General features: G+C 38.0%; 3 protein-coding genes across 3 annotated transcripts; all 3 read left to right on the top strand.

The window, feature by feature from the left end:
• The first annotated feature begins 14 nt into the window (after positions 1–14).
• On the top strand, positions 15–14,846 carry rtf1 (RTF1 homolog, Paf1/RNA polymerase II complex component). Its single transcript, XM_039672729.2, has 18 exons — positions 15–173; positions 2,420–2,530; positions 7,519–7,669; positions 7,756–7,960; positions 8,156–8,273; positions 8,359–8,470; positions 8,747–8,888; positions 9,257–9,434; positions 9,595–9,677; positions 9,763–9,850; positions 10,087–10,194; positions 10,280–10,357; positions 10,446–10,567; positions 11,570–11,627; positions 11,727–11,804; positions 11,913–12,011; positions 12,096–12,210; positions 13,697–14,846. The coding sequence occupies exons 1-18, from the start codon at positions 90–92 to the stop codon at positions 13,801–13,803; spliced, it is 2,037 nt and encodes a 678-aa protein (XP_039528663.2). The 5' UTR covers positions 15–89; the 3' UTR covers positions 13,804–14,846.
• On the top strand, positions 5,544–7,183 carry LOC148977164 (uncharacterized). The gene has a single exon (XM_089117140.1). The coding sequence runs from the start codon at positions 5,575–5,577 to the stop codon at positions 6,808–6,810; it is 1,236 nt and encodes a 411-aa protein (XP_088973266.1). The 5' UTR covers positions 5,544–5,574; the 3' UTR covers positions 6,811–7,183.
• A 310-nt stretch (positions 14,847–15,156) lies between the features above and the next one.
• On the top strand, positions 15,157–23,255 carry golga5 (golgin A5). The gene is made up of 13 exons (XM_039672481.2): positions 15,157–15,337; positions 16,037–16,696; positions 17,447–17,683; positions 18,880–19,099; positions 19,204–19,327; positions 20,404–20,607; positions 20,697–20,864; positions 21,582–21,710; positions 21,807–21,905; positions 22,053–22,275; positions 22,354–22,459; positions 22,548–22,611; positions 22,738–23,255. Exons 2-13 carry the CDS (start codon positions 16,048–16,050, stop codon positions 22,816–22,818), a joined length of 2,304 nt encoding a protein of 767 aa, XP_039528415.2. The 5' UTR covers positions 15,157–15,337; positions 16,037–16,047; the 3' UTR covers positions 22,819–23,255.
• Positions 23,256–24,078: the final 823 nt, after the last annotated feature.

Below are 24,078 nucleotides of genomic sequence, written 5' to 3'. Positions count from 1 at the left end.
CGCATGCGTAGAGCAGCTCTAGCGCCTTTGTGTGGAGGAGTGCGGCGCTGCTGTTTAAACACACACACAGGGGAGCCAGGCAGCTAACCATGGTGAATGTAAAGAAACGGAAAGGTCGGGTCGTGATTGACTCTGACTCGGAGGATAGTGCAAGCGATGATAATTTGGATCAGGTAGGAATATCATTCACGTGAATGTGATCCAAAAACCTCGCTGTTTACCGATCTCTAAGGCATTAAGGTGTCAGAACTGTACGTGTGTGTTGAAGTCCCATGCTAAGTGATGTTGGAAAGCTATCTGGTTAGCAGGGGCCTAAATGTTGCCGTCGTGTTCGTTTTGAGACATAACACCTGCATTTTTTTATTTTACGTGATTTTTTGTCGCCTACAACACACGGCTAATTCGGTTTACAAATGTAGCCGCGTGCGTTTAGAACCTTTTCTGTTTTATGACGTCACATTGCCGCGGCTAAACTTCTATTTCGGTTGTAGCCATAGAAATATGATGAGAGACTAGAGCGGACAGTCTCTTCTCAAACATGTTATGAAAGCAGTTTCTGATTGGACAGTTGAAAGTCACATGCATGAAAATAAAAATATGCAGTTTGCTGTTGTGTCAAAAGACCTTATGTTATTTATGATGTGCTTAGCTGCTAATCATTTGAAAATATAGATTTTTTTTAAATAAAACTTAAAAATTGTAAAGTTATTTATAGGTTTAAAGTTTAAAATGTAAAAAATGCTTATATACATTAAAGTGTTATTTCACCCAAAAATGTCATTAATGACTCACCCCATGTCATTCCAAGCCCGAAAGGCCTCTGTTCATCTTCGGAACACAGTTTAAAATATTGTAGATTTAGTCCGAAAGCTTTCTGTCCCATTGAAAATATATGTATGACATACTGTCCTTGTCCAGAAAGGGAATCATCAAAGTAGTCCATGTGACATCAGTGGGTTAGTTAGAATGTTTTGAACAACAGAACTGGAAGACAAAACAATGCTAAATAAAGTCATAGTTTTTGTTATTTTGGACCAAAACGTATTTCCGATGCTTCAAAACATTCTAACTAACTCACTCATGTCACATGGACCACTTTATTTTATTTCCTTTCTGGACAAGGACCGTATTCCTTACATACATTTTCAATGGAGGGACAGATTCCTCGGACTAAATCTAAAATACCTTAAACTGTGTTCTGAAGATGAATGGAGGTTAAGGATTTAGGTTAATAATCCAAAATAGCAATAATAAATAATAAAAAAATCATTTGCATTATGGCAAGGTTTTCAGTCTTTTAGGTGCTATGGACTCCTATATATGACCACCCTTGTGTGAGGGACACAAGGGTCCTTTAAAATTTTAAAGGAGTCTTTATAGTTGCTTGTATAAAGACCTAATATATATAGTGAAAAGAAATGTTATACAATTTTCTAAAATATGATTTGGTAATCATTATATATTTTTTAGTTGATTTGAATTGAATTGTTTTCAGTTTTTGTCTAATTTTAATTTATTTTAGTGTAGTTACTTAAATAATTGAATCGTATTGTATATTGTTAATACATTTATTGTTTTACTGTTATTATTTCATTACATATTTACTCGGATGCCCTTGGCCTCCCTTAGCTCCCCTGTGTCGCCAGACCCCAGTTTGAAAACCCTTGCTTGCTGAATGCATGAATTAGAACCATGATATGCCCCCTATAGGCAGTAATCCATACTACACTACATATCAACCTGTGCTCTTGTTTTCATTTCGATGTTGTTGACAAATTTCAGAGCTAGCCAGCTAGCAGCTAGCTAAACAGAGCTCAACACAAACACTAACAGCAGTGTGATTACTGTCACCATATTACTATGTTTTTGTGTTTTGCATGTATATTCTTTGCTGAAATTTTAATTAATGCTAACAGCTTAAATGAGTACCAAAACATAGTTATGCTCAAATGCAGGTCATATTGAAAACCCCATGGTCAGTGGAGTTTGATATCTGTCTGTGCTTTGAGATGATTAGACTCTGTTTAACCATATAGTGGTTGTTAGAGCATTAGGAGTGTTGGGTTATAACTATCCTGAATCCCTCTGTAATGTGTTTTTACTTCAGGATTAAATGAGCAGCACCATGACAGGCAAGCTTCTAGATCACTCACTATTTGGGTTCATTAAACAGAAAGAATTGATTAACTGCTTTAAAACTATTATTATTCATAAATAGCATGTAGCATTATTTCTGCTGCCACACCTTCCCAGCAGGCCTCAAACATAAAGTAGAATTGTGTGGACATTAAGACAGCCTGCACGTTTTCTTTAGGTTTTTAATGAACAACAAAGAGGGGATTCACCTTCTCTCTTCACCAAATGCAAGGAAATTCACTTGGGAAAGTCCTAGCTGTCAATCTTCCTCTACTTTTTGCAGGAGCTGCTGTCTCTTGCCAAGAGAAAGCGTGTGGATTCTGATGAACAGGAAGAGCCTGTTAGTAAACCTGCCGCCTCCACGGACTCAGAGACATCGGACAGTGATGATGAGGTATGGAGCTTTTCAGTTACTAAAGGTTGGTGCTGACTTTTTTGGATATTCAGGCTTTTTCCTGGGTCATTTTTCCAAATGGTCTTTGGTGGAGGCGGATGAACACAGTCATCCACACACACAGTTCAAGGTACCCTACCTTTGTGAACTGTGAGCCCAGCACTGGTAATAAATAAATAAAAATAACAGTTTTTAATAGGAATCGATCCTATTTATTATTGAAACAAAAATAATCACTGTCAGGACAGATGATAAAATAAAAAGTGCTTAGTAATAAAAGTGCTTAGAATTTAATATTTAATAATCTGTAAATTTATATCTAAAAAGACAAGCGAGATTGAAAAGGTTGTAATAAAATGAACAACTAAGTGTCACATTAGTGGTAGCTCTATTATTTTGCATTTACACTCTAATAATTCCTACAAAGGTTGTTTGACATAGTAAAAGGATTCACGTGCGTGCAGAACTCGTGCTGAACAAAAACTCAGCCATGGTTTTGAAAAATGTTGATTTTAACACATCTGATTGCATATTGCGTTCACACGCTCAACAGATATGTCTGTGACTGGCTACAAATTTCAACACATTGTAAATACTAAAAACCTTTGACGCTTGTCTCAAAGCGCAAACACTCAAAGGAGCATTTTAAAGCATCCGACTATCAACATGTATCGGTACTACAGAACGGCTGGTTTAATCACATTAAATGATCAAATTAATCTTTGGCGGGAGAAAGATTCATTTTGGCAGCTGGCAATTTTTTTTTTCAATGCAGGAAAAATCCTGCAAACATTTGTTTGAACCGTCTAGAACAGTGTTGTGCTGATAGATGATAGTCAGAGATATCGCAAGTAGCCGATCTCTTCACGATATCAATAGTAGAGATGCACCAATTGATCTGCTGGTGACGAAAATCGGAATTGGCCGATTTTCACGTGACCGGCGACTGGCCGGTCAGTCTGACATATGCCGATCTTATGCTGGTCAAATGCACTCAGGTGCTGCATGATCAACATCAGCATCACACGTGCACATGGAACGCACATGTAGGAAACCTTGTGAATTGCGGCCGTTTCACACCACAAACGTGAGCAGCGCATATTATTTCCGCCACACATGTAAATCAATGAGTGCAAGAGCAGCGTGTGAGCGTCGAGCAGGAGCGGCGGTGAAGCGCGGGTTTCGTAGCAGAGACTGTTTTTGCTGCAATGCTCACGCTCAATTAAAGTGAAAGCACACTTTTGATGGACAAAATAATTATGATTTCACACAAAAGTGCCTGTATGGGCAACCTCACCAACTAGTTTTGAGAGAAATCAAAGCCATTCTAGCTCTCCCCAGGGTGAGACCAGGTGACAGCAGAGCATTTAGTAGCTTCGCATTAAAGGTTCGAGCTTTGGTTGGCATGCTCCAATCTTCGGGCCAAGACCAAGTTAAATCTGAATTGTCCTGTGCTTCTCATGTACAGCAACTACTCAGTAAACTGCCCACCGAGCATGTGACCAACTTTGCCCGTTATGCCCGTACAATCCTAAAGGGTCAAAGCTACAACCTGATTAGCTTTTCCGCTTGGCTCCAAGAAGAAGCTGAGTGTCAAGCAATGGCTGATCAGGTTAGTGACTTTCCAAAACCATTCCTGAGTAAACCTCAACCAAAGACTTCCATTAACACTCGAACAGTCTTGTACGGAGTTAACAGTAATTCTGTTGTGCCAAGATCCATTAATAAGCAACCCCAGAATGTGAGAGATGGAGAATGGAGTTCCAAATATTCATGCGCCTATTGTTCCAGTAGAGATCATTTCATTGGCCTGTGCCCCTCTTTTAAATCTCTAGAAGACACCAGGAAGGATGCATGGATTAGAGAGAACAAAAGATGTTGGAGATGCGGGCTTAACCATCTAGCTGTCAACTGTGACTTGAAGAAACCCTGTCCACAGTGCAAAGGCAGACATCTTGGTATCCTTCATGGAGTTAATTGTCGTGACCAAGATAACGGTACATTCTATCTTAGTCGCCTTGGAGGTTCTGGTAGGGTCTTGCTTAAAGTTGTTGAAGTACTTCTCCATTATAAAGGAAGATCCTTGCAAACCTATGCCATCTTAGATGATGGATCAGAACGTACCATGTTGCTACCTCAAGCATCTGAGTCTTTGGGCCTCAATGGGGTACCTGAGTCCCTAATTGTTAGAACTGTACATCAAGATACCCTTGCACTTGAAGGTTCTTCTGTAACCTTTGAAATATCTTCCATGACCAATCCAGAAAAGAAGTATTCCATTTCCAATGCCTTTTCTGCTGCTAGATTGGGACTGGCAGAACAGACGTATCCTGTTGAGATCTTGCAGAGACGTTTCAGACATCTTCGAGACTTACCCCTTCCAGCCTTCTCTAAAGTCCAACCACTTGTTCTTATCGGTGCAGACTATCCACACCTGATAAATCCCATTGATCAGGTGTATTTCGGGCCTCCTAAATCTCCAGCTGCAATACAGACCAGGTTAGGATGGGTACTTCAAGGCCCAATACCGATTCCTAACACTGATGAGACTCAGTGTCTTTTTACCATCGCTAATCCCCTAGAAGAACTTCGCCATGATGTGGAGAAATTATGGAAAGTAGACATCCTTCCTTTCAGGAATGAGAAAGTCATTACTAGGTCTAAGCAAGATCAGGCAGCTATGGAATTGTTGGCCTCTAAGTCTAAAAAAGACCAGTGGATGGTGTGAAAAGATATGCCACTCCGTTATTGCGCGCTTCTTCCGCCATAAAGCTGCGGACCACACCAAATGCAGTTATGTCTTCTCTCAGATGTATCGAACGACGCCTCCAGAGAAATCCTAAAACTGCTGCTGTGTACAACCAAGAGATTGCTAAGTTGGAGGAATCCGGTTATGTTTCCAAAGTGGAACTTCCCCATGACTCATCTGATGAATCGTGGTATATTCCTCATCATATTGTGGAGCATAACGGAAAAAAGAGAATAGTCTTCAATTGTTCCTACCAATATATGGTCCTTCGAGCCGGAGGTAGAAATTTGGTGGAATGGATTACCATGCAAGACCTGCAATCCGGCGCAGCCTAAGAAGCAGAAGACCTCCTGCCCGTTTTGTTGACTGTATGGTGAGAGAATATGGTCCTCCTCCACCTCCCTCACCAACGCTAGTTGTAAGTGATCATCACCAAACTCAGTATGAAAATCCACCTTTAAGACATTCCCCAAGCTCATCGGCTCCTTGTGAACAGCCTCAACATGATTTGCTCGATATGGATGTTAAACAAGAGATACTTGGACTTAAGGGTATGCTTGGTGAGATGATGTCTAAAATGTCACAGTTAGTAGTTTCTTCCAGACATTCTGAATTTTCTGAGTCTTTTGATGATGCTTCTGATGATGATGATAATGCCTTAGTTAATCCATCTATTGTTCAAGAATTGTGTGCATGTATTAAGACAGCTGAAAAGAAACCTACATGTGAGAAATGTAATTCCTCAACTGTTCCTTCACTGCTTCCATTTAGTAGGCCTAGTTCTCTGCCTCTTCCTCCTTCCTCATTGTTACGTAGTCCACCCCAACAGATGCACACACATGATATAGCATCACAACTACAATTTAGTATGTTACAACCTTCTATTGTTCCATTGGTTCCTGGGCCTTCTAATTGTCAGTCCCCTCAAGTGCAAACATCACCAGTGTTGGTACAACCAACTGGTCCACCACAACCAGTTTTACCATGTAGTTCCTTTTCCTCTGCCATGGTTCATTCTCAGTTATCCTCACAAGTAACATCAGCACAGTTACCTCCACAGCCTCGGTATGCTGTTTCTCAGTATTCACAGCCATTAGGACCATCCTCTAGCTCGGCAATTCCTCATGTAGCCTCAGCTAATGTAGGCCCTCACATGCAATCTGTAGGTCAGGTAGGGAATGATGTTGTACAACCTCCTGCCCCACATATTCAACCAATTGTTCCCACTACCCAGTCAACTGCAATTCCATTCCTTCATCCTTATCCATATTCCCAACCATATTATGCATCATATCCTGTTCCTTCCTATCCTACTTCTCGTGTTCAGGGACCTACCTTTCCTTTCCTGGTTAATGATGATCCCCAAGAATTTGCAATGTTGCAGCTAGCATTGACAAATTTGTTGTCACCCCATGAGCCAGAACATTACAAATTCCATATCTTGTTAGATCATTTAAAATTTTCTCCGGCTCGAAGGACCATATATTGGATCTCAGATGTTAAATGTATCCAAAGTTCGTTGGAGTTGTAGAAACTTGATGGTGTGTCTGATTAAAACACATGGAAAAAATACCAGTCCTTTGCTCTCTTTTATTTTCAGTTCAGGATGATAAAGTCTTAATTCACATGGAGCTGACACACATGATGCCAATGAACAGATGTTAATGGAGGGACAGGATAAACAGGATGTACAAGATGGTCTTTAGTCATCAACACATCCTAAGGAAAGGACATGGTTGGGTGTCCATTCCAACCACCACACCTCACCAATACAAAAGGAAAAAAGGGAGGAAGTGAGGTCTACTTATAGACCTTGCCCAGGGGGTGTATGGGTAATGTAGTGAAACTGACAAAAGGATTGTGGGATATGAAGTGCAAATATGTAAGGAGAAAGAAAAAAAAAATAAAAAGCACATTTTTTCCAACCTTATATACTGCAGTAAGGTTGCAGAAATCTGAAGGTTTTTATGGTTATTTAAATGTACTATCAAAGCAAAAAAAGTTGTAGTTGTCATTTTAAGTCTTGATCATTTTGATGGCAAAATGTACAGTGACATGTAGAACGTACTGCAATTCCAAATAACTTGAATCAGTTGTGTCTTATGTCTGATGTTTAGGCGACTGAAGTGTGTGCATTTACTTGTTTGAAATACTCCTGGTTCTGAAAGAAATTCTGTGTCCATGTCAAAATTTGATTGTAAATTAAACTCCTTATCGATGTGTTCTATTGATTTATTAGTGGACTGTTGGAGGCACTAAAACCAAAAAGAAGGGGAAACCTAGCAAAGGGCCTGAAAAGAAGAACACAGTCAAGAAAAGAAAGGGCAAGACGGCTTCATCCGGCAGCTCAAATGGAGACAGTTCAGCAGAGAGTTCGGCTCCAGAGGAGGGTAAGGCAGCGGTTTGGATTCTGTAATGCTGTTTTCTGGAAAAGTACATTTCAAAAGGTGTTTATCCCTGCTTTACGTTTCATAAGGTGAGGTGTCAGACTCTGACAGTAACAGCTCATCCTCCAGCTCAGATTCTGACTCGTCATCAGAAGATGAGGTTTTCCGGGATGGTTATGGAGATGATCTAATGGGGGATGAGGAGGACAGGGCCCGTTTGGAGCAGATGACGGAAAAGGAGAGAGAACAGGAGCTGTTTAACCGTATAGAGAAGAGAGAAGTCCTCAAGAGGAGGTGAGAGGAGTTTCAAAGCTCAGATCTGAGCGGCCATGGTCCGATTTAGTCGAAATATGTTTATAGTTGCAGAAAATAGCCTTAAATTCATGATCTTTGGAATCACAACGGGCTAATAAAAAGAGCAGAATAGACTTTTCAGATAATTTTTGAAGAAACAGTTCTTATCGATAAATGTTTATTTCTTCCTTTAAGGTTTGAAATAAAGCAAAAACTGAAGACAGCGAAGAAGAAGGAAAAGGAAGAAAAGAAGAAGAAACAGGAGGAGGAGCAAGAGAAGAGAAAACTGTCTCAGGTCCCAGATACTCAGGTGGTAAGTAAACTGTATAGCCTACAAGTCTTTTCTAAAATAGGAATCCAAATATGGTTTTACATGTGTTTCCTCTCTATTGACGCAGGTAATGTCCCACAACAAAGAGAGGCGGATCAAGAGAGATGAGAAGCTGGACAAGAAGTCACAGGCCATGGAAGAGTTGAAAGCAGAAAGAGAGAAGAGGAAAAACAGAACTGGTACTTTTACGTTTACGTTAAACAGACAGAATTTCAAATAGGAATGAATCAATAAACATCCAAAATAACCGTATTTACTTCGATTATAACTGGATGCCACTTGCATGCAGGGTGATCAAACTACAATGTAGCAAATGTTTAAAACATTTCTTTTATTAAGCTATTTAATAAAAAAAAAAAAAATAAATAAGTAGAAGTATATCTTGTATTGTGCAGAAAATTAGCATTCTGTAGCCAGTTATGCCAGCATCTGATCTATAACTATTGACCTTTCAGCTGAGCTCCTTTCCAAACGGCAGCCGCTGAAGACAAGTGAGGTCTACTCGGATGATGAAGAGGAGGAGGAAGATGATGATGACAAGTCTTCTGTAAAGAGTGACCGTAGCTCAAGGTCTTCATCTTTTGATGAAGAGGAGGAGTAAGTATTAGACAATTTGTCCATCTTTGCATTAACCTTCTTAGTATGTAATAACGATTTGGATAAAATGTTACATTATCAGTAAAAAAAGTAAAAAAAAAAAGTTTCAGCATATTCGTATCAATGTTGTTCTGGAATAAATAGAAATGTATTCATTACTTTTCATTTAGTGTATGAACACATTATGTACATTTAATGTACAGATTTTTAAAATTGATAAACAGTACTTCTATATTTTAAGTTTATAGATTTATAAAACAGTATTGAATTTTTTCTGTTATTATTATTATTATTTATTTTTTTAAATGGTGTGACAGTTGTGTCACTTTGTAATAAGCATGTTTATCAACTGTGCACCTGTGTTTCAGGAAAGAGGAGGCTCCGCCCAAGTCCCAGCCAGTGTCATTACCAGACGAGCTGAATCGGATCCGACTGTCCCGGCACAAACTGGAGCGCTGGTGTCACATGCCGTTTTTTGCTAAAACAGTTACTGGTTGTTTTGTTCGAATTGGCATTGGAAACAGCAGCAGCAAGCCTGTTTATCGGGTCAGTGAAAAATATTAACGTTTCTCATCCATTCACATAATAAACATCTTTTAGCTTTTGTGATACCACAAACAACTGCAACCTGAAAACACACATTTTAAGATATCACATGGAATATACAGAGTTGTAAATGTACAGTCTCTGAAATGAAATCCTGTAGGTGGCTGAAATCACTGATGTTGTGGAGACGGCTAAAGTTTATCAGCTAGGGTCCACGCGAACAAATAAAGGCCTTCAGCTCCGGTACGTTTGCATAGGAAAACTGAATATATGTGCATTCATCTCTTTGTCCTCCATGAGTTGTGTAATGTGTATTGCATGTTTGCAGACATGGAAATGACATGCGCGTCTTCAGACTTGAGTTTGTGTCCAATCAGGAGTTCACTGAAAGCGAATTCATGAAATGGAGAGAGGCGGTGAGTTTTAAATATGCAATGTTCAATAAAAAAAAGAAAAACTTAGAAGCATGTTTTCTTTTTTTTTAATTTTGTCTCATTTGTACTTAAACTTTTATTTACTCTTAAGCAAATTTATTATGGAAACTAAATTTGAATTTTGGTTGAATTTTAGGTTGATTGTAGAAGTACTGTCACACTGTAGCTTTATGGGATGTGCATATCCAGTAGTAACCTTTTTGCTTGCTGCCCCATAGATGATGTCAGCAGGAATGCAGTTTCCTACTTTAGATGAGATCTCCAAAAAAGAGCAGTCCATCAAGGAGGCGGTCAACTACAAATTTAATGACAAAGACATTGAGGATGTACGTTCCTGTTGTCCTTAATACAGAATGTTCTGATGGTTATCAACTTAATGATTGTATTAATGTGAAATATTGTTAATGACAGATTGTCAAAGAGAAGGACAGATTCCGAAAGGCCCCATCAAACTACGCCATGAAGAAAACACAACTTTTCAAAGAGAAGGTGTGTAATGATTAGATGTACTAGTAAAATTATGTCGTTTATGTGCCTACTTGCTCTTATGCTAATCATGTATAACTTGTGTGTACAGGCCATGGCTGAGGAGAGTGGTGATGGAGAAAAGGCAAAAGTACTGCAAGATCAGTTGAATGAGCTGGAGGAGAGGGCAGAAGCACTTGACCGACAGAGAACCAAAAATATCTCTGCTATCAGGTCAGAAACGCACATTCAATACTACAACTACTCAAGTCAACCACTCAATTGTTTGGAGTTTGTAAATGTTTTTAATGTTTTTGAAAAAAGTCTCTCATGCTCACTATGGCTGAAGTTTTTGATTAAAACACTGTAAAAACAATAATGACGTGAAATATTAAAATTAGTGCTGTCAAATCGCAATTTAATAAATTCTAAAATAAGAAAAGTTTTTATTTATATTTTATATATATATATATATATATATATATTAGGGCTGTGCAAAAGTTAATTGCGATTAATCGCATCCAAAATAAAAGTCTGTGTTTACATAATATATTTGTGTGTGCTGTATATAATTATTTTGTATATATAAATACCTATGCATGCATGTATATATTTAAGAATTATTTGCGCTTAAATTCTGTATATATTTATAAATACATAATCTATATTATTTAAATATAAATATTTTATATATGAATAACACATTTTCTTAAATATATACATGCATGTGTGTGTATTTATATATACAAAATAATTATATACAGCACACACAAATATATTATGTAAACACAGACTTTTATTTTGGATGCGATTAATCGCAATTAATTTTTGCACAGCCCTAATATATATATTATAAAAATAAACTCAAACAGTTATTTTGAAATCGATTAATTGCGATTTACTTGATTTGACAGCAGTAATTACAATTTAAAATATATTTTCTATTTTAATATTATAAAATGTAATTTATTTCTGTGATGCAAAGCTGAATTTTTAGCATCATTACTCTAGTCTCCAGTTCAGGATTCTTTGAATAGAAAGATCAAGGAAACCACATCTATTTATAAATTAAGAACTTCTAAATGTCTTTACGGTCAATTTTGATCAATTAAATGCATTTTTGCTGTAAAAGTAGTACTCATCCCAAACTTTTAAACAGTAGTACACACACACACACACATACAAACCCTAGTCTAACCCCTCCTCTTCATAATTATTTTTCTTTTTTTTCCCCAGCTATATTAACCAGAGGAATCGGAGTTGGAATATTGTGGAGTCTGAGAAGGCGTTGGTGGTAGGTGTTCCCGTCAGGATTTATTTATTTATTGATTGATTGAGCTGTTTCTTTCTTAAAGAATATTCTAGAATCTAAAATGTCTTGGTTGTGTTTCAGGCAGAGGGTCAGAACGCGAAGAACCAGCAGATGGATCCATTCACCAGACGGCAGTGTAAACCGACTATGGTGTCCAATGTGAGCCATCTTTCTGTCAGCTTTTCTGTTCTACTTTTCCTTTATTCTTATCCTTTTTTTTTTTGATCATTTTAAAAAACTGAATTTTCTTTCTTTTTTTTTTTACAGGCAAGAGATCCCTCAGTTCACGCCGCTATTTTGGCTCATCTTAACCAGAAATACGGTTCAGGCTCAGGCCAAGACAACAGCCAGCTGGCTAATAAACAGGTAACACACTCTCACAAACAAGCCCACACCAACATGTGCCTGTTCTGACCCAGTATTCACTTGTTCAACTTGTTTATTATGCAGGGCCAGGCTAGCCAGAAAGACAAAGACATTATCAAGCAAAACAGTGACCTCTCAGAGGACCTTTTCAAAGTTCACGACTTTGATGTCAAAATTGACCTACAAGTTCCTAATGCTGGTAAGTGTCTCATGTCTAATAATTATATTACTATTATAGGCATTCACACTGTACAGACAAATGCCAACAAACATGTTTGTAATCTTTTGTAACGGTTTGTATCACGGTTTTAAGTTCACGATTTCTGTACGGTTCAGTATCTGCTATTTGTTTTTCAGGTAGGTCTAACATTAGTTTTCAGGTACAGAAATTGAGCAAAGTAGTCAAATGTAAAATAACACATATTTGACTGTAAAAATTAAAGTTTTTAATCCTATAGGACTGTAGAAGTTCACTTAAGGCATAACAGACTATGTCTGCTAGGATACTCATAAAGATGGGCATGTTGACAATTTTTGTGTGAATTTGTCCAATCAAGCTCAAGACTTTAGAGAGAACCCCCTTTTTGGGTACATTCTAAAACTCTTAACCTGGCTTAATGTACTACGGAGGTGATATAATAGACCAAACTCAGGAACGCAACACATTTAATTACACTTTAAGCTTTTTTTAAGCATCAAATTTTATATTCACTACATAGTATGATTTCCTGAGCAGTCCATAGCTTTTTTTGGGGGGGGGGTCCAAAATACATATTTGAGAAAATGTCTAACCAGCCAGTGTTCAAAACTATCTTCTTGCCGTAGCTCGATTCAAAGTGGTAAGCTTGTAATAATGTTTTAATTCCAGTGGTACTGGTGGATTTCCGTGGGAGATTTGAACATGTCTTATGTGATTTACTCTCACCACATGAAACATAAACATGTCAGACGTTGTTATAGAAAACCAGTGGAGACCACAGCACAAAATAAAGCCATGCATGCCAGCCTCCCACGTTTCTGCCACTGCCTCAGAAGTCCAGCGTGGCGGCAATTGTCATGTTTTAACATTGCTGCTGCTGTTGTTGTTTTTGGTGTATGCCTTTTAATGCAACGTCATTCCCATAGAAACCAATGCAGATATTCTGGAAAATGAAAGAACACCTCGATCCATGCACAAATCGGATCCAAACAGTTGCCGTACACAGTGTGGACAGTCAATAGTTTAGATTATTTTCTAATCGGACACACAAATAATTGGATTTGGACTGACCGCTTGAATATAGCCCAAATGCATCGAGTTGCTGCCTTGTGATTGGCTGATTAGATATTTGTGTTAACGATCAGTTGAACTGGTGTAACTAATAAAGAAGAAAAAGAATTGTGTGTATAAGACCTTTATAATGTTAAAAGATTATTATTTTAAATAAATGCTGTTCCATCACAGGAATAAATTATATTTTTAAAATGATATTTTAAATTGTATTTCACAACATCAGTATTTACTGTATTTTGATCAAATAAATTCAGCCTTAGATAGAGCAAGACTTCTTTCAAAAGCATTAAAGAATCTTAGCGGTCCCAAACTTTGGAATGGTAGTGTATGTGAATCTGATCCTATGAGGTTCTATCTTCAGTTTTGTTGTTTATTATTATATTCATTTATTCTTTATTTTGATCATCCACAGAATCAAAGTCTTTGTCGGTGAGTTCGAATGCATTGCCTGTTAAAGATGGGGCGCCACGCCGATCTCTCAACCTGGAGGACTACAAGAAGAGACGAGGACTCATCTGACCTACGTTTTTATCCACCCCTGCATGATTGGACACCTGTTCCAGGGGTCTAAAGCTGCGGCCGCCCCTGTGTGTGTGTGTGTGTGTGTGTGTGTGTGTGTGTGTGTGTGTGTGTGTGTGTGTGTGTGTGTGTGTGTGTGTGTGTGTGTGTGTGTGTGTGTGTGTGTGTGTGTGTGTGTGTGTGTGTGTGTGTGTGTGTGTGTGTGTGTGTGAGAGAGAGAGAGAGAAAGAGTGCGTGTATGATAAAGAGAAAGAAAAAGTGTGTACCTTTAAGACTGAGCGTGTCAGAGACTGTATGAGTGTGAATGTAAATGTTTCACCTGTTTGTAAGAGGAAATATTCATGAATAATGAAAACTTTCAGGTCTTTTCCTGCAAAGGGTCACTTTTAGAGGTGAAAATTTCTCTGTATTATTTACGGCGTGTACCGGCGTGAGAACAGAAATGCATTACCTGATTCTCCTTTTCTTACCGATGTATGCAGCTTATTTTCTCCCTCACAGAAACGACCCTTTTATATCCAAGCTTGTGAATGACTATCTCTAAGGACACTATTAAAAAAAGACGACACAAATCTTGGGGTTTTTTTGAAAGTTTTTTTTTACTTGTCAATAATGTGATTGGGTCTGCCTCGCTCCCTTGTTCCCTTGAAAACTCGAAAGCTTTTCTTCACCCTGACCCTTGTGTAATGGGGTTGTTAGGACAGGCCTGCTTAACTCCGCTTTCTGGTTTAAAGGCTGAGGGGCCGACCAATCCGAGGGGGAGTTAGACAATGTCATCACACTCCCTAAACTTTTGTTTTATGTAAGACAATGATCAAAATAAACGTGTCTGCCATGGGCATGAAAACATTGAGAATTGATGTATCTTTTTTGTTTTTACTGCTCCTCTTCTTCCACATCCCTCTGTCTCCCAAGCTGATGTAAGTGTTATTGATCATTAATTATTGATGAAGTCTTTTAGTCAGTTCGTATAGTTGTGGCATGCCTTGTAAATAAGCGACCTTGAGTGAGCGCTGCTGAATAAAGGAGGAACTGTTTCATAATCCCTGTGTTTGTGCTTTTACTGTTCTTGCTCATGTTTGTACTGAGGATTTTCATAAAAGTTTGAAGAGAAAATTGCAATTTCAAACCAAAGCAGTAAACATTTAAATACATTCTATATTCACTGAATTTCATAATTAAGTGAAAATGGTGCTTTGTAAGAAGGAACCGAGGCATTATGTATTGTATATAATATGCAATATACATTATTTTACATTACAGAAAGGGACATAAGACTGTAAAAATGACCAAATTGCAATCAGGCAGAGCAACAACATGCAACGTTTTTTTCAGTCAGGCAGTGTGCAGGGCGCACTGTTATGGGGCCTTCGTGCAGTTCCTGGTCCACGTCGGTCTGGATCAGAATGAGAAACTGGATAAATAAACAGTCACTGATGATCAAGACACCCGTCGACATAATTTCGCCTGATATTCTCTAAAAAAATGACCCTGCAAGATTGATTTGCTTTCTGAGAGATCGGAGCCCCTTCAGGTACAGCAATATAACATTAAATGCCGTTGTTGGGCAGAAGACGTGAAACTGACAATGCGATGCCCAACATAACTCTCGTTTTGTTTAGAGGATTTACTCTACAAATGAGCACATGTCATTTACTCGATAACTTGGTAAAATGTAGTGCATAGTGATTTTAAAATGACAGCTGACACTTGTGTAAATACACCGTGTTACGTGGATTTGGACTTACATGTAAACAAATATTGTTCAGGAAGATATGTCAGAAACTAGGCTATAGATAAACAATATGCTTAGTATAATACATTGATGGATTTTGAAATCATTTATGCATTCGACATACTTTTAAATATATTTTTCGTGTTAGAGAATATCAGCATTGATAATGAGAGGAGTTTAAAAGCCCCTGGACGTGGCTCCAGAATATACTTTAAGGGATGGGTTTTGTTTTCAATTCGTATGCATTTGCATTTAAGAAGTCAAACATTACAGATCTGACTGATCGTGTGATGCACAATGGCATCTCGACTCAGAATCTGATTTTCTTAAAAAAACAAACACACACACACACACACACACACATATGTAGTGTATAGTGCAATATAGGTTATTGAATGCAAGAAACAGAGGTGACAGCAAATTAGCATGACAGACTAGCAGGCTTCACTTTAACATCTCCTCACTTTAACATCTCTGCATGCACGTTTTCTATTCCAGAGGATTTTAGGATGTCTTGGCTTGTTGATCTTGCCGGGAAGGCCGAGAACTTCCTGAATAAAGTGGACCAGGGTGCAGCCACCGCTTTGACAAAAAACGCTCATCAGTCCTCTCTGTCCTACAACAGCCCTGACACCAAAGAATCAATCCAGTACAACTCTGCAGCTTACAGCTCCACCCATGATCAACAGCACAGGGACTCCATCTCTGCCTCATCTACCGGAAATTCAGCTTTCATCTCTGCAGCTGCTGGGAACATAAAGAAACCCAAAGCCACAGTTTTGGCTGGTACAGCTAATGTCTCCAGCACTATGCCTTTGGGTTCCAGCAGCAAAGTATCATCCAACTTTGTGCGACCCAAAAAGCCTGAAGTGAACGATGATTTGCTCTTTGACTTCTTGAACAGTTCGGACCCACCGCAGAGCGAAAGAAAGGAGGTCAGGAGAGAAACGGCATCTAAAGCTTTGGGCCCTACGGGGGGTTCAACTCAGACCCAGATGCCCCCTCTCTCTGTGGCCAGCGATCTCCAGTTGAGCCCTTCTGTCTCTGCAACTCCATCGTCCACACAGGGCCTGTCCAGAAATTCTAGCCTCAGCTCGCTCTCAAACAGCTCACACAGCGTTAAAACAGAGGATGGCTCCACTCGAGATCAAAGCCAAGGTACAAAATATGCATTGTACATTGTGTGTTCTAGCATTTGGTTAATTTCATTGGTCTGAGGGCAAGAATTTTGGCCTATTTAAAATTGTGGACCATAATAGGTTAATGACAGTGAAGAGATGAGCCGCTTAGTTTAAAGAAACTCAAAGATCTTCCTATATTTGATAATAAGGGTTTAAATGAACTCCCATACAATGCTGTATCAGTGTGGAAAAATATTTTATATTTGATATATTACTGTTATATAATAATGCATAATATTAATGGTAACAATAATAAGAATATTAATTAGTGTATGGAAAATTAATATAACATTCAAGTAGCCCAGCTCCAAAAAGCAGGATAGTAGATTGTGGATACAACTAAAATGAGATCTAAGTCTACTTTTCAGGCCAGGGACAGTGCCAATGTAAAGACTAATTTGACTTTATTGGATTATTTATTTGTCATGCCTGACAGCTGATAAGTCTCTGATAATAAAATAATAAAATTAAAGAATTTTTCATAGAGTTTATATATACAAAATTGTTGAATTTTATTAAATGTTTGTATTTATTGAGTCTGTATTTGCCATGAAATATCCTGTGAAGCTAAAATGGCAATGCACTTAAATATTATTAAACATATAATTTTGTCTAAATATAATTATTTTTTTCTGTTTTGTCTAAATTAAACACTAAAAGCAAATATTTTTAGAATTTAGGCACATACATTTTGATATGTAGTTCTTATTTCATATCTTCTGTCCAGCTGTTGTTCCAGAGAGTTTGAACTCAGGGCTGGATGTTCCCCCAGAGGATCAGCCAACACTGGAGATCCCACATCAGGACCGCCATCAAGAGCTTCAGCAGCAGCAGCAGCAGCAGCAGGGCCAGGAACAGGTGATCTCCAACCTTCGTCTCGAGAACCAACTTTTACGCAATGAAGTCTCTTCTCTTAACCAGGAGATGGCCTCTCTAATCCAGAGAGCCAAAGACACGCAGGAGGGTGAGCCATAGAGATTTCTGACCTGTTTTTGTTGAACTGCTTTCAATCGGTATTAGTTATATACACTTCCCAGCCAAAAACTAGTTGCTGTAGATAAAGTTCTTCTAACCCTAATTGATGGAGTGGTCGGCTATGGACTCGGAGGTTCCAATTGATGTGTGAAAATGTTTCTTCATGCTCCCTCCCGACCATTTTTTCCACTAATCAGCCTGATGAGTCTTTGCTTTGTCATCCTGGAATATGGCTATAATGTGTCTTCCTACTTGAAAAGAAATTAAAAACTACATGCCCCATCAATTAGGGTTAGAAGAACTGTTTCCAAAACATATAACATGCTACATGCATAATAATCACCACAGTAATGATCCAATTATAGACTCTTAAGCATTTGCCCATTTAAATCCAAACATCATCTTCTTTTTTGGGCCGGATAGTGTAGTATTAAAGTATTTATTAATTGTATTAATTAACTTGTGTTCATGTGCCCTCATAATCTATAAAAATAATTTACTTGCAACATCTCTTCTAATCTCTGATGACGTGTTTAGCGGCGCGAGGGCGGGGCATTCTGTCACTTACATGAAATCGACCAATAGCAAACGACAACGATCCAACAATCAATCAATTCCCGATGGACAAAATCGTGTCCCACCCTAGATTTTTTTTCTCATTGAAGAAGTCATTTCACTTGGATATTCATCACAATAGGGAAGAAAAGTCTTCAAGAAGCAACTTCTGTTTCATGTCAACTTTAAACTTATGGATTTCAATTAGTGATTTAAATTTTTTTCTAAGCCAGCAGTTTTTCATCTAATATTTATGTCAGCTTTATTTCAATTACCGAAAACTGTTGTTAGTAGTTTTTAATTTAAATAAGTACAGAATCTTATGCCAGGTACACACTACATGATTTTAGCCCCAATTTTCACTCATCGACAGTTTTGTGAAAATCGCTGACAAATGGCTGAAATCAGAGGCAAATCAAATGTTTGGTTGTGAAACGTAGTTTGTAGACCTGTCAAGAGTTGTCTGCAATTCTTCCTATTGAAATGTATTGTAATGTGTAACCCCCTGTCGGCGATCAGTCGTGTAATGTGCACACAGTAGCAACTACATGATACCCAGACAATCGTGTAGTGTGAGAAGAACAGCGATACGCTGAAGCCATTAAATGATTATTTCCTCCACTTGTGTAGAGGTGAACCTTGCCAGAGCTCGTGCTGACAAGTGGAACTCGGACCAGTCTCGCGTTGATCGCACGGTTCGAGAGCTGAGCGCACAGGTTGATGACCTCACCGAAGCCCTGTCGGCAAAGGATGGTCAGCTGGCGGTCCTGAAAGTGCGACTGGACGAGGCAGATCAGCTACTGAAGGCCCGAAGCTCAGCCCTTGAAGAAGCTCAGAGCGAGAGGGTCAGGTTGGTCTCTTCAACAACTCAAAGAAGCAGAACATCACAATTAATCCATATCTTCTCTTACTGTATGTGAATAAACAAACTTCTAAAGCCATTTTGTGTTTTAGGATTCTTCAGGATCAGAGTGAGGGGAGCAGTCTTCAGTCTCAGGCTTTACAGACATTACAGGAAAGAGTAAGAGACTCAGAATCAGCAGTTAAGAGAGAACAGGAGAGCTACAGACAGATGCAGGTGAGTTGGCAGGTGTAAATGGGGCCATTGAAAAAAACAGGATTTATGTTACAATCTTTATCCACCTTATTCTGCGCCCGTTCTATTTCCCATGATTGATAGCGGGTTCAACTAACTAAATCCGTTGAAGTATTTGTTCACATAGGATGCTAGCACTCTTGTCCGAAAAATATCAGTCTACACGTGCGTTTTATTTTTAATATGAGCGAAATACACCTAACACAACAAATCTTTAACTTTTAGGTGGCAAAATATTTTTTAGTAATTCTATTAATTACACCCTGCAAAACAAAAGTAATAGCCCACTAACTGGATGAAGAAGGGTCGGCCTCCACAGAACATAAAATATTCTTTTTATTTTATTTTTCGTTCTCGCATTTATGAGAAATAAAAAAAAAACAATGCTACGAACGTGACAGTTCTCCATTATGGACATGACCGCTCTGAAAGCGACTTTAAATCTTTCACAGAGATCTTAAAGAGAAACCACAAAGCCTTTCTTTAAAGTGAATTTCGTTTTTTATTAATTGTATCTTAATTTCAATCAATGTTTTATCCACCAATTGCCTGGTTTTATTAAATAAGAAGTAAATATAGTAGAAAGATCATCATGACGGAGGCGCCGGCGCTCAAACTGGACTCTGGTCTCATAAAGACTCTGGTCTCATTCTACAGCAGAAGTCGGGGGTGATAGAGACTGTCGGATGTTCATGTATTGCTGGATTAGGGAGATTGTGCAGTCATGCATCAGCTATCATTTGGAAGTTATGAAGAAAAGAAAAAAGTTCATTTTGTTTTTATCTGTGATTTAATAAAAAAATAATGTGATCAGATCACATTTGATGAATGTTTTTTTTTCGATTTAGTTTAGCGATGTGGGGATGACACAGTCTGAAACACATGGCAAAAAAGCATATAGACCAGATTCGAACCGGAAGTTGGCAACCGGAGTCGTCGTCATGGCAGCGCACATTGTTTAGAGCAGAATAAGCTGGATAGGTCCGAAGACCTTCTGTAGGACCTGAAGATTAACAGATGGACCGGGCAGGTCTTAGTTACATGCCATTTTCTCACAGAGTGAGTTTGCAGCACGACTAGCGAAGGTGGAGGCCGAGCGTCAGACATTGGCGGAGTCTTTAACGAATGCAGAGCGTCGGGTGACGGAAGAGAAACAGAGAGCTGAGGAACTACAGCAACAGGTCAAGAGCGCCCGGTCTGCAGCAGAGTATACCAAACAGGAACTACAAGACTACAAAAACAAAGCCTCACGCATACTACAGGTATCATTCTTTCTTTATTCTCATGGCACTTTTTATCTCTGTTGGATAAGCGTATGAAGTATCATGGGTGTGTGGTGTTGTTCTTCTAGTCTAAGGAGAAGCTGATCAGCAGTCTGAAGGAGGGCTCAGGTCTGGAGGTGCTGGAGGGGGCCGGGGCTGGAGTTGAACTCGAAGAGCTACGTCATGAGAAAGAGCTGCAAAGAGAAGAGATTCAAAAACTACAGGCTCAGATACAGAGCTTGCGGACAGAGATACAGGTGCGCACACACCAAACAAAATTCCAAAATATACAATCTCAAATGTTGATTTTATTGATATAAAGTAAAGTATGCACAGATGCAGATCAGGGCTAGGCAACATTAGTGTGTCTCCTTATATTTGTTAGTTTGATTTTAAATTACTTTAAAGGCTGACGAACCAAAAATTATTCCAAACACTAAAATTAAAAAACTATTTGATTTAATCATTTCACTATAATAATACATGGCTATAAATAGCAATATTTACTTGTTTGTTTATAATATATATTTACTATATAAATATAAATATTTATATTTACTATATAAATGATATTCTAAGATGAAAAATGGCAAAACAATAAATGCATTTTTTTTCTATATTATTATATATATATATATATATATATAATTAAACTATATTTTATTATATTATATTAATCAAATTTATTTTTCATTCCATGCTAAACTACAAATTGCATTTAATTATATTCATTTATATGCAATAAATGCCAAAAATTCCATTCTTTCACTTAAACATTTTATAAAATCAAAATATTTACAATGTTGCTTAATTTTAATGCCAGCGAAATTATTTAAAATATATAATGATATGAATATATCATATATATATATATATATATATATATATATATATATATAAAATATATGAATATGTATATCGGCCAGCTCTAATCCAGATGTAAACACGCAGTAGATATCTTCTGTTTCCTCTAGGATCTGGAAACCCAGGCGCTCAATGAGACCGAGAACTGGAGGGAACAGCTGGCTGAAGTACAGGAACAACATGCCCAGCAGATCAGAGCCAAACAGGACATGGACGCAGAACTGGAGAGATCCAAACAGGTACTTCAGATGGCGTCATTCAGGTTTTCAGAGAGAGTGTATTGTGCTTCAGGAATATGTTGAATAGTGAGTGAATATTGATTCATTTTAATGCAGGAACTGCAGTACATTGAGGAAGAGCATCATCGCACTAAAATCACCCTTCAGGGTCGTGTCAAAGACCGAGAAGATGAGATCCAGAAGCTTAGAAACCAGGTACCCCACACACACATGCCTGGACATAAATTTATGAGGACAGAAAAGCAATTGAGGATTTGCAGCAAGCTTCTTCAAAAGAAACCTCTGTGCACTCACTCTAAGTTTTCTGAATTTTGTTGGGAAATTTTACAATTCTCCTGCTAGCTGACCAATAAGACTCTGAGCAACAGCAGTCAGGCGGAGCTGGAGGGCCGTTTGCACCAGCTGACAGAGACACTGATTCAGAAGCAAACCATGTTAGAGGCCCTGGGCACAGAGAAAAACTCACTGGTGTTTCAGCTGGAGAGGCTGGAACAGCAGCTGAAGAGCCTGCAGGGTGGTCCGAACAATGGCTCACACATCAACATGGCTGCCATTGAGGGACCAGGTCAGTGCACCGCATGATGGAACTGGATCAATTCAACCATTTAATTTTCGACAGCCCAACATGATTGTGTGTGTGCAGGTGCCAGGCAGAGGAACACCCCAATCCTGTTTAGTGATGCAGACGGACCGGGTACAGGAGTGTATGGGAAGGTTCGTAAAGCAGCCAGCACCATCGACCGCTTCAGGTAACTGCATCCCTGGATATCTGCTAAATGTATTTTACAGTGTTCAAATAGCATTATAAAACTGTGTGTTTGTTTTTTCCCCTTTCAGTATACGTTTAGGAATCTTTCTCAGACGTTACCCCATGGCCAGGGTCTTTGTTATTATTTATATGGTGAGTTCACAGCATTTAAAGAAATGTTTGAAAGTAAAACTTAAGAATTTAAACTTTCAGGGAAAATGTTGTATGTTTGGTGTGTTTGTATTTATTTATGTGTTGAATGTATGTTTTTCGTTGCAGGCACTACTACACCTTTGGGTAATGATTGTCCTTTTGACATACACACCAGAGATGCACCTCAGTCATCCTGATGGGAGATGAAGGACTTTCAATATATAAGACGACAAAATAATCTGTTTGTGATTAGTGAAAGTTAATAAAGTTTCAACTTAGGGAGATTTCAGGCTGCCCTACAGTGGCTCAATATGCATTCATATACAATTTGCACAGACATGTTGTTGGATGTTTTCTCTCTCTCTCTCTCCCTCTGTTATTCTCACATTTTCCCTCATTCCACCTCATTTATTTTGTCTTGGGCCATTTTCAGGAAAGTTTGGTATGAGTGTTAAGAGCAGTATGAAGTAAAATATTTAAGGTATAATGTAAAGGTGTGGTTTTAATCGATTCAGAATCTCTTTTCTTTTAATCATCTCTATTTCATGCAAATATAATCATTATTTTTGTCATAGGGAAATAACGGAATGTATTCCTGATACTGTAAAGCAGATTTATCTTAATAAATATTAACACAGACATAATATTTATTCTCCCAGCTGTTTTTGTAACTTTGTTATATAGTAGTACAGACATCGGAGGGGAGATAATGAGGAAAATGTAGAAGTTGCTCAAATATATTATAAATGAATACTTAAAAATAACACATGTATTTTTATTTGATCAAAATACAGTAAAAAAAGTAATACTGTGAAATATAAATAATTTAAATATCTATTTCCTTTTAAATATATTTTAAAATGTAATTTATTCCTGTGATGGCAAAGCTGAAGTTTCAGTGTCACGTGATCCTTAAGAACTGAATCAACACTGAACTAACTTTAGCTGAATAATGAATTTATTTTCTTTTAGAGCTGCTGTAACACCAAAACTAATTGTTTGCATCACTGAATCATTTTCCTGTTATCCCTGTAAAGCTGCTTTGATACAAATCTGTATTGTATAAAGCGTTATATAAATAAGGTGACCTGACTTGACAGAAATCAGTATAATATGCTGATTTGGTGCTCAAGAAGCATTTATTACAATTATTATTATCAATTATCAACATTAAAAACAGTTCTGCTGCTTAATATTTTTGTGGAAGCCTCTGATGAATAACAGCTTCAAAAGAACAGCATTTTAAATAGATTGTTTTTCTAATTGTGTAAAAGTCTTTGCTGTCACTTTTGATCATTTTAATCCATTCTTGCTTAATTAAAAGTATTAATTTCTATAAAAAAAAATTCTTTTGAATAAATATTACATAACCAATTATACTACATATATCGTGCCGTATGTCATAATTTATGAATATTATTACATTTGCTGTCCCGGAGTAAGTTTTATCACTGTGTTGCAGTACCC

Source organism: Pimephales promelas, chromosome 11 (assembly GCF_988280905.1).
Source record: "Pimephales promelas chromosome 11, fPimPro1.hap1.1, whole genome shotgun sequence".
Lineage (NCBI taxonomy): Eukaryota > Metazoa > Chordata > Actinopteri > Cypriniformes > Leuciscidae > Pimephales > Pimephales promelas.
The sequence above is the reverse complement of the archived record's forward strand: the minus strand, read 5'-3'. Positions and strand labels throughout refer to the sequence as shown.

Excerpts from the sequence above, each read along its gene's own strand:
- rtf1 (XM_039672729.2), top strand. The coding sequence starts at position 90 with ATGGTGAATGTAAAGAAACGGAAAGGTCGGGTCGTGATTGACTCTGAC. Across the intron at positions 8,471-8,746 it reads GAAGAGGAAAAACAGAACTG|CTGAGCTCCTTTCCAAACGG; the intron begins GTACTTTTACGT and ends TTGACCTTTCAG. Across the intron at positions 11,628-11,726 it reads AGTCTGAGAAGGCGTTGGTG|GCAGAGGGTCAGAACGCGAA; the intron begins GTAGGTGTTCCC and ends GTTGTGTTTCAG.
- LOC148977164 (XM_089117140.1), top strand. The coding sequence starts at position 5,575 with ATGGATTACCATGCAAGACCTGCAATCCGGCGCAGCCTAAGAAGCAGA.
- golga5 (XM_039672481.2), top strand. The coding sequence starts at position 16,048 with ATGTCTTGGCTTGTTGATCTTGCCGGGAAGGCCGAGAACTTCCTGAAT. Across the intron at positions 17,684-18,879 it reads AGCCAAAGACACGCAGGAGG|AGGTGAACCTTGCCAGAGCT; the intron begins GTGAGCCATAGA and ends CCACTTGTGTAG. Across the intron at positions 20,608-20,696 it reads AAGCCTCACGCATACTACAG|TCTAAGGAGAAGCTGATCAG; the intron begins GTATCATTCTTT and ends TTGTTCTTCTAG.